The sequence below is a fragment of the Caloenas nicobarica genome, chromosome 7, assembly GCF_036013445.1.
Source record: "Caloenas nicobarica isolate bCalNic1 chromosome 7, bCalNic1.hap1, whole genome shotgun sequence".
NCBI classification, from domain to species: domain Eukaryota; kingdom Metazoa; phylum Chordata; class Aves; order Columbiformes; family Columbidae; genus Caloenas; species Caloenas nicobarica.
This window is the reverse complement of record NC_088251.1, coordinates 22,704,511-22,719,675: the sequence shown is the minus strand read 5'-3', so window position 1 is coordinate 22,719,675 and position 15,165 is coordinate 22,704,511. Positions and strand designations below refer to the sequence as shown.

General features: G+C 46.3%; 1 protein-coding gene across 3 annotated transcripts in view; it reads left to right on the top strand.

The window, feature by feature from the left end:
- Window positions 1–14,841, top strand: part of NDST2 (N-deacetylase and N-sulfotransferase 2) — a 137,853-nt gene extending 123,012 nt beyond the window's left edge. For all 3 annotated transcript variants that reach the window (XM_065639129.1, XM_065639130.1, XM_065639128.1), the window contains 8 exons: window positions 4,897–5,079; window positions 5,875–5,971; window positions 7,277–7,400; window positions 8,920–9,094; window positions 9,350–9,520; window positions 10,844–10,953; window positions 12,418–12,520; window positions 12,681–14,841. In XM_065639129.1, coding sequence (XP_065495201.1) covers window positions 4,897–5,079; window positions 5,875–5,971; window positions 7,277–7,400; window positions 8,920–9,094; window positions 9,350–9,520; window positions 10,844–10,953; window positions 12,418–12,520; window positions 12,681–12,806 — 1,089 coding nt within the window. In that variant the 3' untranslated portion in view covers window positions 12,807–14,841. The remainder of the gene's footprint in view (window positions 1–4,896; window positions 5,080–5,874; window positions 5,972–7,276; window positions 7,401–8,919; window positions 9,095–9,349; window positions 9,521–10,843; window positions 10,954–12,417; window positions 12,521–12,680) is intronic.
- Window positions 14,842–15,165: the final 324 nt, after the last annotated feature.

Below are 15,165 nucleotides of genomic sequence, written 5' to 3'. Positions count from 1 at the left end.
CAGAGAAAGAAACAAGCCAGGGTGACGTGCTGAGCATGGCTCAGCAGAGAGTGGGTGTTACTTGGGCTGCTGCATCTTCAAGAATCTTAAGTGAGAGGTGCCTTAGCTCCTTCTGTTCCATGCACATCTGCTGCCTGTTGGTTTCTCCCGTGGCTCACTGAGTTTTTTTCAGAGTTATTGCTTTCTCTGAGCTTTTGTTACAGAGCATTTTCTCCTTGCTTTCAATATGTATTCACTTGAAACAATTTCTATGTGCTTTTTTTGTGATGTAGCTGTCACTTTAAGGCATTTTTGGGAGATCCGGATCTGGTAACAAGTGTTCCTCTTTCCCTTTCAATACTTCTCAGTTTCATCAAGCCACCAAGCTGATGTAGTACCTTCAGCACCCTGCTGTCCCTTCCCAGTTTTTAGCCACAGATGCCCAATCACATGAGTTTCTTGCTTCCTGTTGAAGCTGAGAAGAGGTACTAGGTGGCAAGAGACACACACACACACACACACACACACACACACACACACACACACACACACAGGATCATTTTTTAGACAATCCTGAATGGATAGAATTAGGAGATGAAACTTTGTAGCCCTGTTCAACCGCAGATCATGCTCCCTCACATTCCTGCTTGTTGGCTGCAGCAGCACATGTGCTGTTCTTTTTGATTGTGCAGTAACTTTCTCAATTCCCCATCTGAATTTATTTCTTACTAAAGCTGATTTGACACCTGTTGTACCCCCTTTCTCTGAATGGGCATTGCCCTGCCAGGTTTAGATAGTGATTTTAGAATGTCTACTTCTGTAGCCAATCCTGAATATAATAATGTTTAATCTCTTCTTGTCTCACGACTTACAAATTTTTGCCTTCTTACTTCTCCTTGATATGTCTTTTCCACCAGTGCCTGAGTATGGTCAAGCAGGTCTGAGAGAGAGTAGGTTGTTTCTGGCTAGCTTCCTAGGTGGGAGCTCTGCAGTACTCGTCCCAGTCATTGAATACTTGTCTGTGGGATTAGTCATGTAGCATCAGTGGCTGTTCACCATGATGGTTTCTTTCATTCCCTCGTTTTGGATCTTGGTTGCAGGGTTGTATAACGCAGCTTTAGCCACTTCTAGATAGGGCTGTAGAGGCTCAGTGAATCAGAAAATCAAGCTTTTTCCTTCAATGAGCTTAATTTTTTCTTGTCTCTTGCTTTTCCTAGTGTTTAGTGCCTCTCTACTCCTAGAAGTAGAACTGTGATAGTGAAAAGACCCTCACAGTGTGCTCTGGGTCCATCACAAAAACAGGCCCTGTGTTTCTGAAGGTTAGCCTGTGACCCGCCTTGGCTTAGTGTATAATCTGCAGAAGGTATGGGTCTATAACAGCCCTAACTAAAAAGCTGTAGGAGTCCATACTTCCATGTCTGGAAGTGAACCTTCTGTCCCCAGGTTCTGGAAGCCTTCTTCTGTCCCTGTCACCTGAGACAGAATTGTTATCTTTACACACAACAAGCAGATCCACCTGCTTAATAAAAGTCTGTAGTAAGGAGAAGGCTATTCTTTGCATTATGTGTGGAGTGATTGGTCAGATGGAAAGAAACCACTTTCTGTTCTGTGAGCATTGCTTTTCTGGGCTTCTGTTCCCATATGTTGGGTGAAATCCACCTTGTCCCACTTCCTAATTGTCAGAAATTGCCTGCAGAAATAGGTACTGTGAGACTCAGGGGCTCTTGGAAAACCAGTTGCTAGACTGTAATCCAGAGATCATTGCTGGTCTAGGAGGCTGCGCCCAGGAATTTGTAGAAACAGTTTTTAGGCCCACCCATTATAATTTTCTGATAAGCATGTGACAGTTGAAGCAGCCGGCAGTGATCTGTGATCCCCAAAGTTTAGGAAGATTGTGCTCTGGTACAGGATGAGCTTATTTGCCAGATTTACTGTTGGCTCTTCATGATGACTTCTAAAACTCTTTCAGGCACCTTCAGATGCTTCTGTTGTTTTACACTTTTGCTGCTGAGCACTATGCTCTAAGCTCCTCTTAATTGCTCATGTTTGCAGAGTGGCTCAGACCCTTGGATTCCTCCTCTTGCTGATAGAGTCATCTCACAGACCTGATAGAAAGCTGGCCAGCCCCACAGCCCCAGCAGTGATCCGTAGCAGACTTGGACCAGGCTCTTTCCATCCTTTTTGGCACTTCCAGCTCCCTTTGAGTGGATACACACATGCAAGAGTCTCCAAGCCTGTACGCATATGATTAATTCCACAGTGCAAACAGAAGATGTTTGATCTGCCTTGTGAACAAGGTCTGATGTCAGGAAGAATAGCTGTTGGTGTTCAGCAGATAGGCTGCCGTGTGCCCAGTCACTGTTTCCCAGGAGCAAAGAGCATCTTTTTTATCACTTCTCACAAACGCTTCTGCTCACACTGCCCAGGCAGGTTTCTGCTATGCCCACAGCTGCCTGTTAAGTATTGCAAAGATGCTCATACCCTCCTGTCTTCTGTATTCTAGGCGCTCTGTGACCTTTCATCTTTCCTCAGTGTGAAGAAAAGGAAACCACGGCATGCTGAGAGTGGAAGGGAGGGGGAGAGGAGGGAGGTGTTATACCAAGGCAGTCCCCAAGGTCACTGGGTGTGGATAGGAGGGGAGGGAGAGATGGGGCTCTAGTGTAGCTGATGTCAGAAGTAGTAGTGCTCAGAGCTGTTTTGGCAGCAGTAGCTGTGACAAGGCAGAGCAAGCTGCCAGGCCTTGTTAAACAGCGCATGTGTGTTACAGGACATGACTCTGTGCTCAGTAGTACAGGGAAGCGGCTCTTTGTTTGGGTTTGTCTTGTTGTCTCCCAAATCCAGTTGCTTGTGACAGTTTGCAGGTGACAGCATTACCTGTGTGAGCCATTTTACCAGACGTTGTCAGTCCTGAGACGCAGTTGCTAACCTGGATCGCATGCAAGCTCTTTTTATTCTGGAAATCTTGAAGGGGCCCCAGGTGGTGACCTGTGTCCTCCTTGCTGCAGCACTTGGTTTATGCTAGTGAGCCAGACACTTCATGCAGCAAACTTTTCCTCTAAATGTTTCACTAGCAAGTCGAAGGGATGAGCCAACCTTTTCTGTCACACCGCCTTCCTGGTGTCTCCCAGAAATGGGCAAAATACACGATGAGACACAGTCTTTTGCCACCTTATGTGCTCCGCATCATGGCCCTGCAACTACACAGATCTTTCTGTCCTTTGCTCTGTGTTGTGTTTAGCACATCCTTTTTACAGAATAGCACCAAGCACCTGCTGCTCTTTGAAGCGTAGGTGCCAGAGCCTGTCTGTCAGGGCCTCTTTGTCAGCTCAGTAGGAAACCAGAAGTGAAAAAATCACAGGCAGACAAGCATGATAAGTCTTAAACTCTGCTTACTTTCCGTGTGCCCCAGAGTTCTACCACTGTTTTCTGTTGCCTACCCAAAGATGCTGGGGTGTGAGCACCTTATGGACAGGATTAAATTCATTTCACGATGTCTTGAGGGTGGCTCAGGCACAAAGCGCTACTATTTATCAGTACCTGAGACTAGTCCATGGTGACACTGGGCAGAAAATGGAAATTCAGACCTCCTGAGTGCCAGCAATGTCATCATCCCAAGACCGTCTGTCTCCTACTTCCCCCTTTTGCTCTTCCCCTACTGTGAGTGAGAAAGCCATTCCTGCCCCCTGCCAGGGAAACCTGTTGTTGCCCGCTGACCTTACCTGGCATCAGCAGGATTCAGCCCTGAACTGTGCAGCCGTGGGTGTCCCTGCTGTGACTGAGGTCTCTTCCTCTCCCTGCTCTAGCAGACACTGGGCTAAGTCATCCATGTAGTCATTCTTCCATTTGCCTTAGTGTTCTGCTTTTGTTTCGCTAACTTCTAGCCATGGTGTGGTTTGTGTCTGGCAGAGTGCTGTTGTGTTACAGGCACTGAGATGCCCAATTCCATGGGACCTGTCGAAGCCACTCACCAGAGTAAAGCTGACAGCAGTCTTTTGCGCTATTTTCCAAAATTTAAAATACTGAAAAACAGACTGGAGGGAAATGTATGTTTGAGAGAAAAATTGGCTTGGCAGGGCAGAGACAGCACACCGGCTCCTGAGCACCCATGGGTGCTCAGTGCCACTTTACCCAAGGGTTCCCATCCTCAGGCTTGGCAGGACATTTTTCAGGGGCTGCCTGTGCTGAAGGCTATCACGAGGTAAAACCTTATCAGCTGGTGTCTGTTCCTAGGACAACGTCCTATTGCGATGTCTCTTTGCAGTGCACGTTCAGGTCCCTACGTACACTTGTTTGTATTTTGAAGTGTGAATTGCCTCTTGTTCCTTTACACTGGATATGTCAACTCCAAAGTGAATGAAAGCTGCAGGCTGTGGGCCTAGAAATAACTCCGGTGAACTGTCCCTTGTGCCGCTGTGCCCTGGCCTGCAGTGTGCTGCCCCTTGACCTGGCCTGTGCCTCTGCTGTAGCAGGGACTGCAGCTGGAGAGGCTACCCTGCTTGTGCCTTGGGGAGAGGAAAGGAAGCTCCCATTCTCCCATGGAAGAGGCTTTGCAAGGTTTTGCCTAGGAGAGAGTCACTGATTAACCCTTGTGACCATGAATGTCCCAGAGCCACTTGAATAGAATTTTTAAACTGTTCTGGACTCGCATCTAGGGCTCGGTTAGTAACCCAGGGGAATGGTGTGTGGGTGATGAGAGGTATGTGTCCTTCTTCTGTGGAGTTCCTTCTGTCTTGCAAGCACTACATTTCTTTCATTTTTCATCACACCAGTGCTGTATACTGGCAGATGGACATTCATCAACCCAGACAGCCTGGGCAGTCTGAGCTGTGAACAGCCTCTTGCTGACAGTGGAATCAAGCTAGGAGGAAACAGTACTGTTACCTGTTTACCAGTATCCCATGTCTTTCCTGTTTTCAGATCAGCATCTTCATGACCCACCTGTCCAACTATGGGAATGACCGTCTGGGACTGTACACTTTTGAGAGCCTGGTGAAGTTTGTGCAGTGTTGGACCAACCTTCGCCTGCAAACACTGCCCCCTGTCCAACTTGCAAAAAAGTACTTTGAAATCTTTCCCCAGGAGAAGAATCCCTTGTGGCAGGTGAGCAGGCAGCTTTAACCGCTCCTGGTGGTTTTCCAAGAGGTATGTCCCACATTTAAAGTGTGGCGAGACTGCTGATCCAGAGCACAGAGGGGTAATGCATAAAGCTTTTAGGTTTAACCTTTGTGGCTTGAGGCTGCAGGTGGCAAATTGCGATGGGGAGTAGGAGCAGTAGGACACAGTCAGGGTGTGAGCATAGGGACAGGGATGGCTGTCACAAGTGACTCAGGGGCAGGCTTGGAGGCATTAGAATTGTTAAAGGGCTTATATTAGAGCAAGCTGCTGTGAGATATTAAGTGTGCAGGGAAGACCCTGTTTGGTGCTGGAGGAGCTTGCAGGCATGTTAATGTGATTAATCCTAAAGTAATTTCACACTGCAGAATTCATGTTTATTAAATAAAAACATGCTTATTCCATTTTATCCTGGTGCAGCAGCTCTCTGCATGGTAATGAGCAGATGAAATTAACTGAAGGTGATAGAGTTGTCTGTCTGCCAGAAGTTCACAGATCCTGAGCTGTGCTATCATGGTGGGCCAGCCCAGCATGTCTACGTGGGGCAGGGCCTGTGGTTAACACTCTCAGAGGGACTTTGGCGTCTGTGTCACTTTAGAGCTTTTGAAAATGTTCCCTCGTGTTTTCACTTAACTCTTCTTGATGCCTGGCAGCGCAGCAGTGTGGCTGTGAAGTGTTCTTCGTATGCTAATAGCATTTTCCCGAGAGGACTGGCCTTCCAGCTTTTCCTCCCCTTTCCATTAGCTCCTGTGGTAATGCTTAATCCCATCACTTCTGCTGCAGAATCCCTGTGATGATAAGAGGCACAAGGATATCTGGTCCAAAGAGAAAACGTGCGATCGGCTCCCCAAGTTCCTCATTGTGGGACCTCAGAAAACTGGTAATGTAAATGCTTTATCTAAAGAAAGATTGTAGATTCCATCTCATTCCTCCAGAGAGGAGAGCTGGCAAGGTCTGTGTTGTAGGTCTGTCTGTGTGGCTGCCCTTTGTGCAAGCTGCCAAATGGCTGCAGAGGACATTTCAGAGAATCTCACATTTGTTCTAACCTAAATCTGGCAAGTCCATCAGTACTTTGTGGCCTGGCACTTTGCTTGGCTCAGTTCCGATTTGCAGGGAAAAGCCCTACCTGCAGAGTTGTGTTTTGGCTTTTCCACATAAGCTCAGAGAAACTGTGACCTTTCTTAGTGTGTCACAAACATAAGCTGTCAGCAGGACTAAACGCACAGGCTTAGCAGAGGTTATGACGAATGCCCCCTAGTGCTGTTGTTCTGATGGATCTGTGTACCCACTGCATGCTGCATGTCACCGTCAGCGGGAAACAGAGATCCTCTTTTGTCTGACCTCTGTCACCACCTCTTCTTAACTGCTGTGGCACTGTGGTTGGCAGCAACATAGCTGAATGTACTGTCCTGAGGAGTCCTTTCTAGGCCAAAGAGAGCAAAATCTCTTCAGCCAAAGCCAGGTCTTCAAACTTTGGCTCTCTCTATAGTGCAGCGAAACAGCTGCTGCCAACCATGCACAGCAAACAGTGACCCTGGCCTTGGGAGGAAGCTTTTCCCAGCCAAGCTGCTGTCTCCTGCCTGTGTCCCTGTGGAGCTCTGTTGGTGTGTCTGCAGCATGGGCCCTCCTGTGTCACGGCCCAAGCTGCTTGCAGTGGCACAATAAGAAAACCCTTCTCTCAGCTGATTTATTGGCCTGCTGGAGCCTACAGCTGCGTGCTGAGCAGGATTATTAGGTTTGGCTGGGTAAAGGGAAGAGCCAGCCCAAGGCACCTCTAGCTGAATTTTTACCCGAGGACACTGATGTTGTCCCAGCATATCTCCTTCCCACACACATGATACTGTCCTGCGGTGCCCAGGCCACCTCCTGTTTGGCAGGTGTGGGTTCTGCTACATGAGAGTGTGGCTGTGCCACCAGGGAAAAAAGTCATGGGCATCGCCCAGCCATGGTAAGAACACAAGATAGCCAGCATGAGTGACAGCCGTCATGCTAAGGAGATGACTTAAATCAGCTGCATGATCTGAGATGTGGGATTGAACTGCCAAGTCAAGTTCAATCCCAAAGTGCTTGGTGTCGCTGCTCTTGTAACCTGCATGAGTTAAGGGGTGGGCTAGCCAGTGATAGCAGGAGTGTGCCCACTTGGAGACTGTGTGACCCAGGTCCCGTTAACTGGTTCCCGTTGCAGGCACAACAGCTGTGCACTTCTTCTTGACCATGCATCCAGCTGTCACCAGTAACTTCCCAAGTCCATCCACCTTCGAGGAGATCCAGTTTTTTAATGGACCCAACTATCATAAAGGAATTGATTGGTAAGAATCCTGTCAAGAATCCTGTGTTCTTGTGATAAGGTGCACCCAAGTTGTCTTCTTCTCAGTCTGTGTGTCCACTTCAGCCACCGTAGTAGCTTCTCTATTTCTAAAGAGCTGTTTTCATTGCTATGGCTCAGTGCACATTCTGTTTTCCTGTTAACCCAAATGCTTAGTCTCAGGAGCAGGACAGGTAGTTTTTTATATTAGTGACTGTCGCCAGGTGATTTCTGGGCATTGTTTAGCTTTTAAAATTCAGTCTTTGTTGAATGCACTGCTGTCATGAGGTTTCTTCTCCTTTGACATGCAAAACAGACAACAGTGTTCTCATTAAAAGTTTTTCATAATTTCCAAGTTAAGACCCATAGGACAGAAGGGATAACCTCCATACAGTTATTCTGGGCCCTTTAGACTTAACAGAGATCACACTGCATTCCTTGTGCTGTCTCTTTGGCTACCTCCATACCCTGTTCCTTACCTGTAGAATATGCAATTTTGATAAGAGTGTTTCCACCTGTCAGGGAAATAAGAGTGTCACTATGGCACTATTATGCCACTGTGTTTCCAGGCAGAGAAATTTTGAAGTTGTTTCTTGCTGGAAGTGTGTACTTTTGAGTCCACCGTGGTACTGCACTCCCTCATGTGTGGCTCTGAGGGATGGCTGTGTGGCAGTCAGGCATTCTGCTGTGGGATTGCTTTGCCTGTGACCTGTGAGAAATTTTGTCTGACTTCTCTAATAATTTAGAGAACTCTTGAAATTATATTGTAAGGTGGTTTGTACTTGAATGAAGCTCATGTGAGTGAAGGACTACAGAGCAGTTGTACTACCTGATAAGACAGGCTTAGAAAGCACAGGCTGTTACGTGTATCCTGTGGAAAAATCTTCCAGCTTGAGTGTTGCATCATGTGCAAGAGGAGAATCTTCATGTTTGGGGTGGAATTTGAGTTTGTTGTACAGCTTAAATTTCAGCAGAGACCAGTCTTCCGGTGCTTTACAGTGTCTTGTTCCTCCATTACCTCTACCATTACTCAAATGTCTTACAGTTTCTGTATGACTAATTTTACAAGCTCATGTGAGGGGGAGCAGAGCTGAGCTCTTGACTCTGTGTCTCAACTGTGAACTAAGGTACAAAGAGAGAAACTATTTAGATGGGTCTAACCCAAGCAGTCAGTGGCAGGCCAGGCAGCTGATTCTGACCTTGTTCTTGGGACAAAACCTCTTCTTGTGGAGCCTGCAGCTAGTACTCTGCCCTCAGCCTTTTCATTCCACTACCTCAGGAACACTCTCAGCAAAATACTTTCTCACCCTTTTATCATTTCCAACTTTCTGTGCTGTGCTTCACCACCCCTTTCCAAGTCCTGCCTCTGCCAGCTCTGCGCCTGTTTGCCCATTCATTGCGTTACTGGCAGGTGCAGTTGTTCTGCGAACTGTGTCTGTTGAAGAGGTGCAAGCACATCATTGTGTCATGTGCCATTTCTTTGTCGGGCCATGCTGCTCATCAGCGTCCCGTCTGTTCGGCAGGTACATGGAATTCTTTCCCATCCCCTCCAATGCCAGCACAGACTTCATGTTTGAGAAGAGTGCCAATTACTTTGACACAGAGGTGGTACCGAAACGTGGTGCAGCCCTGCTGCCTCGAGCCAAAATCATTACTGTTCTGATCAACCCTGCTGACCGAGCCTATTCGTGGTACCAGGTAACTTCCCTGCACTGCTCCGTGGGTGAGGGCCGGTTATGCCAGTGGGGTGAGGTGGAAAGTCTGAGGCAGAAAGCCCACGGATCCATTTCCACAGAGGGGCCAGGAAAACGACGATGCAGGCTTACTGCAGAGTGTGGACAGTTACAGAGAAAGGTATCAGTGGGGGGTTGTGCCAAGTCAGTGGGGTCTGCTCAGAGATGTGTAAGGTGGAACTTTATGTTCCTGCTCCTAAATTTGGCTTATTTTTTTCAGCACCAGCGTGCTCACAATGACCCTGTGGCGCTCAATTACACTTTCTACCAAGTGATCTCTGCGAAGTCCCAGGCCCCTCAGGAACTGCGGAACCTGCAAAGCCGATGCCTGCTCCCTGGCTGGTATTCAACTCACCTGGAGCGCTGGCTCACATACTACCCCTCGGGGCAGGTAGGAGCTTTGGCAGTAGAGGCTTTCTTGGAGCCCCTTGTACATTTAATGGAGAGGAAAACAAACTGTTAAGTGTGCACATGCTCTCCACAGCCCCCTTTCCCTGTTGTTTTCATTTTACTTTCTGTCTTGTCTTATGGAAGAAGAGACACCACTTGCTTCTGATAAGAAATCAGGCTTGAATACTCCAATTTTGCACTTCATTGTATTTGTAAAAGTAAATGAGTGCAAGAGGATACTGTGATCTCCCAGAGAGCTCCACAGCATTGAGAAGTTCAGCAGGAATAGCAGTGTTGGCATTCCCTTCCTTTCATCTGGGCAGCCTACAGCCCAGGGACCCTGTTCAGGCTCAGTAGGTGTTCAGCTACCTGCTGTGGTTTGATTGCTCTAAAGAGAGGCTCTTGGCCTCTGCCACTTGTTAGTTCCCTTGTTGTGAAGCCTTTAGCTGCCTGCTGAAGGGAAATTTCACTGCAGAGATGTCAGGATAGTGTTTTATGTATAAATTTGCAAAAAAATCAACTAATAGACATTATAGACCATTTCTGTGTCTAAATTTCCAAGAATTTTAAAAACCGTCTAAAAATTGTGAATCGGGATATGTTTTTTCAAGTTCCTTTCTGCTGCTGGGGTTATCCTCAGACAGTCTATAATCCAGAAATCTCTTATAATATCCATTTAGTCTTTCATTCTCTGCCAAAGCAGCAGCCTGAACTGCACATGATAGATCTGCCAGGACTAAGTGAGACATGGGAAAACATTCTTGGGTTCACGTCTCATTGTCTTGCCATTCCTGGAGGTTACTGCTGTGAGAAATGATGGAGAAAGACACATCATCCTTGTACTTACTATGGTCAGGGTCTCCTGCCTTCCCAAACTTGAAGGTGACTATTCTTCTATTGTGTTCTTTGGAACAGGTAATTTATTAGCAAAAATGTTGTTCATTATTGTCTATCATACATGTAACAGGAGAATAATCATAGGTTGTAGAAGAATACTTAGCACAATGGGTGCCGACATCTAAAAAGAATACATGAGTTTCCAGAGACACTATGTAAATCATGCTGGGCCTTGGTGTGGCCAAAGGCAAATTTATTAAGCAAAGCCTGTCATGATCTACTGTCTTACAGTATTTGTGGCCCGTATCGTAACTTCTGTCTGTGGTGACAAATGGGCCACACTCCCCATGGTGTTGCTCTAGGATAAACAGGCTTTGGCAGCCTTTGCTCACAGGCACAAAGGTCGGGGCAGTTCTGAGATGCAGGAAGCTCACGGATGGCCTTCAGCACAAGCTGTCAGAGACCAAGGTGGCTGCTGTCTTTCCAGCTTCTCATTGTGGATGGTCAAGAGCTGAGACACAACCCTGCCTCCGTAATGGACAACATCCAGAAGTTCTTGGGAGTCACGCCGCTCTTCAACTACACCCAGGCCCTCAGGTAAGGACACTGTATTTGGGAAGATGCTTTCTTAGGCAAGTGCGATACTAATACACGTTCGATTAGAAGAATGCTTCTTATCTCTGACTGCATGACTTGCTAAGGTTTCAGAGGGAAGCCTAACCCTAAAATTAGGTTCAGATAGCATGAGGTGCTGTGCTAAGACTGGAATAATAACTTAGTCTTTCCAGAAATGATAGGGGAAGGGGTGCTTTTTGGCACTGGCATGGAGAAGCAAGAAGTTGCTCACAGCAGTAATTACGATGTTTTCCATTTCATCTTTGTGGTTTCAGAAAAGGTGCTGGAATTATTAGCACTCCTTATGTTCTGTGTTATACCTACATCTGACAGAAAGTAGACGAAGTATCATAAAAATGTGTGACAGGCTGCTCGTATCTTCAGCTAGATGGTTAGGGACACATGGCACTGTTTTGAGATAAAGAGCCTGTTATTACAGAAGACAGGGACTTGACAGGTGCCCAGAGCTATGTTAGCAAGTGTTAGCAGAGGCACTGCCTCACTGCTGCTGAGTCGAAGGACATTACTCAGCCATTACTGTGATCTTAACCACACTGCGAGTACAATTAATCTGAATAGATTAAGTGTTAGCTGAAGGTGATCTGTGGCTGTATCAGTCTTCAGTGGAAACTCTGCAAGCCCACGGGACATCCTGAATATTGCTCTTTGCAGCTGAAACGGGTATTTTCGTATCTTCTCTGTTATCACTACGTGAGAGGGTAGTGAGTGGTGTGTGTGTGTGTAGGCATATGGCAATTGCCCTTCAACAGGAAAGAGAGGAGAACCAATTCAGTTCTCTTCCTATTGTTTTCCATTGCTCCCCAGGGGAGGGCAGATTTAGGGACATGTCAGATTACTTTAAAGCCTTACTTGGTGGAGCACACGTTGTGATGGTAAATGGCTATTTACAGTAGTGGCTGGTACCCTTCAGCCAGGGTCAGAAAAGAAATGGCATTGGTGAGCTTGCCTCAGAGTTTGGTGGAGGTACTTGCTCAAACCTCAAGCTTGCCTTTGGCAAATTGAGGGGACAGGACAGACAAGACCACTTATGGTTACCAGCATTGCATTATACCTATGTTTTAGCAAGAGAAGAAACACCGACATTTTAAATAGGTAATTCTCTAACACATTTCAGCTATGAAGAGGAGATATAAAGGAATTTGCGTACACTAAAACATGGATTATTATTTCCCCCCTCAAGCTTAACAGACAAATATTGTAACACTGTACTACTTCTGAAATTTGCATGAAGCTGAAACAATCATGGCTGTAATGGATTTCTTATCAAAGTAGTCAAGTGCTTAAAAAAATATTGAACCAATATCATAAACAGATAAACCCACTTTTTAAAGCATTGAAATGGGAAATACCTATGGAGCTACTTAATTTATCCTGCTACTAATTGGGCATGTGGCGATATCTTTTAAAGACAAGTATCCTTTTCAGATTTGATGAAGCAAAAGGATTTTGGTGCCAGCTGCTAGATGGAGGAAAGACTAAATGCCTAGGAAAGAGTAAAGGAAGAAAATACCCTGATATGGATTCCTCGGTGAGTAACTGTCTTAAATCTGCTGGCAGCAAGAGATGGAGAAGCATCTCAGCAAACCAGCCTGGATTTTCCTACCACCTGTCTCCTAGATGACCTAAGGAACACGTGTTGATGGTAACATTTTCTTTTCGTGCTAATGTGGTCTGTATTTTCCACACAGTCACGGCTGTTCCTAAGAGACTTCTACCGGGAGCACAACATTGAATTATCCAAGCTGATGAACAGACTTGGACAGCCCCTTCCAACCTGGCTTCGGGAGGAACTGCAGAACTCCAGCTGGAGCTGAGGGGGACTCCCTTGCCCCCAGTGCCATTGGGATGTGTGGTGCTCCCACGTGTGCTGTGATGCCATCTCGTCAAGCCAAAACAAGTGGACAAATAAGCAGGAGCAGAGAATGTGCATGTGGAGCCTTTCCCGACCACTGGGAAGGGCTGCTGCCTCTGCCACTGCCCTGGGGCATGGAGTGCATCACATTCTTGAGTATTAATGGTGTGTTACACTCTTTTATTTACAGGAAGAATTTGGAATGCGCGCCCTACAGGGGAGAGAGCACAGTTAACACTTTATGTTTCAAGTACTCTTGTCATTATATGAAAGAGGCACTAGGTGGAGGGTTAATGTGTTACTCCTCTGAGTCCAAAAGTAAAGACTTCAGAGGTGAGCTATTAAGCCCACTCCTGAGAAGAGCAGCAGCAGCAAACCCAAGGGGAATCTGGTCCAGTGAACCCCAGCTTTTATCCAGGAGTCGATTTGGCAGCAGTAAGGTACAAGAACACCTTGTTCTGCCCCATGCAGGGAACCAGGATCATTACCTACAGTGCCACTGTGTGTGGTTTGTGGGGACTGCACCTTCTTGGAGACAGATGTTACACATGTAAGGTGGCCTCTCCTTACCTGCTGCTGTGACGCTGTGTCCAAGGGTCAGTGGGAGATAGGGCAAAACTGCAGATATTTATACACACACTACTGTTTTGTTACCTTAGGGAAAAGGTTGCCATATGTGGCAATGGGGCAAGTATTTCTCTGCAGGGACTTTAGACATTTCAAAAGATGACCAAGGTGCAGTACATCCCCTTAGAGCTCTTTGGAGGTATGTGTTAGTGCAGCACAACAGCAGCTGGGGGAAGCAAAGCTCAGGTATTGTAAAATAAGGCTGATACAGCTGAAAGCAGACAATTCAGTTCCCCATCTCTGATCAGCTTAAAAAGAAAAAAAAAAAAAAGCAACATTTTTCTCTTTCCAACATCTCCAGGGCCCCTACCACATTGCTGATACTAGCAACTGTTTTAATCCCCTGCAGTCCAACCATCCAAGGAGAAAAGCAAAAACCAGTTAAAAGTAAGTATTGTTCAGATTTAAAGGGAAGGCTTTGAGCTAGAAGTGGTCTCCTGTATCCAAAAGGAGCTATTTAGTCCAGTAAGTACACTAAAGTGCTTTGCCTCCTCCTGCAGTTGCTGGACAATTATTCTCAGAGGAAATCCTCCATCATGGTTGTACATGTTTTCTGTTGCTGAGCCGTGGGCTTCTGGAGTCGTGTGGGCCTTCGTCCCTCCTTCCCAGGTACAGCTGGGCCTTGGAGATCCATGCAGTGCCAGAGAACAGAGGGGCAGGATCCCTATGAACACAGATTATGGAAACTTCCACAACTGTCATGAGCTCCTTCTCTCCTATCGTAGGAGAGAAGTTGCTTCAACCAAGCTTTTCCATTGAGCCTTAGGTATTGTGTATTTCTGAATGAATGGTGCATTTACCATTGTATGTAAATGTATATAATATGCAATATAGTATTTTATTTCATGTGCCCTTGGAAAGGGTTATTTTGTGCAGCCAAAAAAAAAGGACAGAAAGACTAGAAACCCCTCTCTCACTCCTGGTAGAGAGAAGAGCCTGACTTCCTGCACTGGATTAATGTATAGCATCATTCACATTGAATGATAATGAAGAAATTCTTGGCTCTTGAAGCTGAGCACAAGTGTCCGAGTAAAGGCTAGAAGTAGTAGTAAGTGGATTCAATAAATGGACTACTTATTTTTCTTCTTTGTGATGATCTGGAGTGATGTCATGGACCCTAAGCTGGTAGAAGCATAAGAAAAACTGGAAAACCTTATAGCTGATACTTGGGAGAGCAACAAAGCTAAGTTATATTTAGAACAACACAGAAACAGCATTCTAAGGCTTCTTTCTCTGCAAATACAGCTGTAGGCTGACACATACACAGCCTGTGGTTAGAGACTCGTTCTTACTGGTTTGCTCTAGTGATGACTTTCGGGCCATCCCTGGCTGCTGCAGGAGTTCCAGCCACTGTGGAGCGATGCTGTGCACCTTCTGACCACGTGTGCTCCTGCAGTAATAAGCAACCTGACATTCAACTGGAAGTAAAACATTGTTTAAATAGTCACGGTTGTGACAGTATTATAAAGCAGCCTTACAGCTCTCACTTCACAAATAAACACAGCAGCAGCAGCACAGCTATTTTACATGCTGCCACAGGAGGAGGAGGCTCTCAGGACCAATGCTACTGATGCTCCATTAACCACAGTTTCCTGCTCCTAATCCATTACAGGTTGTCACTTACTTACATGATTACTTCACACTTTACCTCAGACTTTGGTGCATCTTCAAGGAGATGGATTCGTACATTAAAA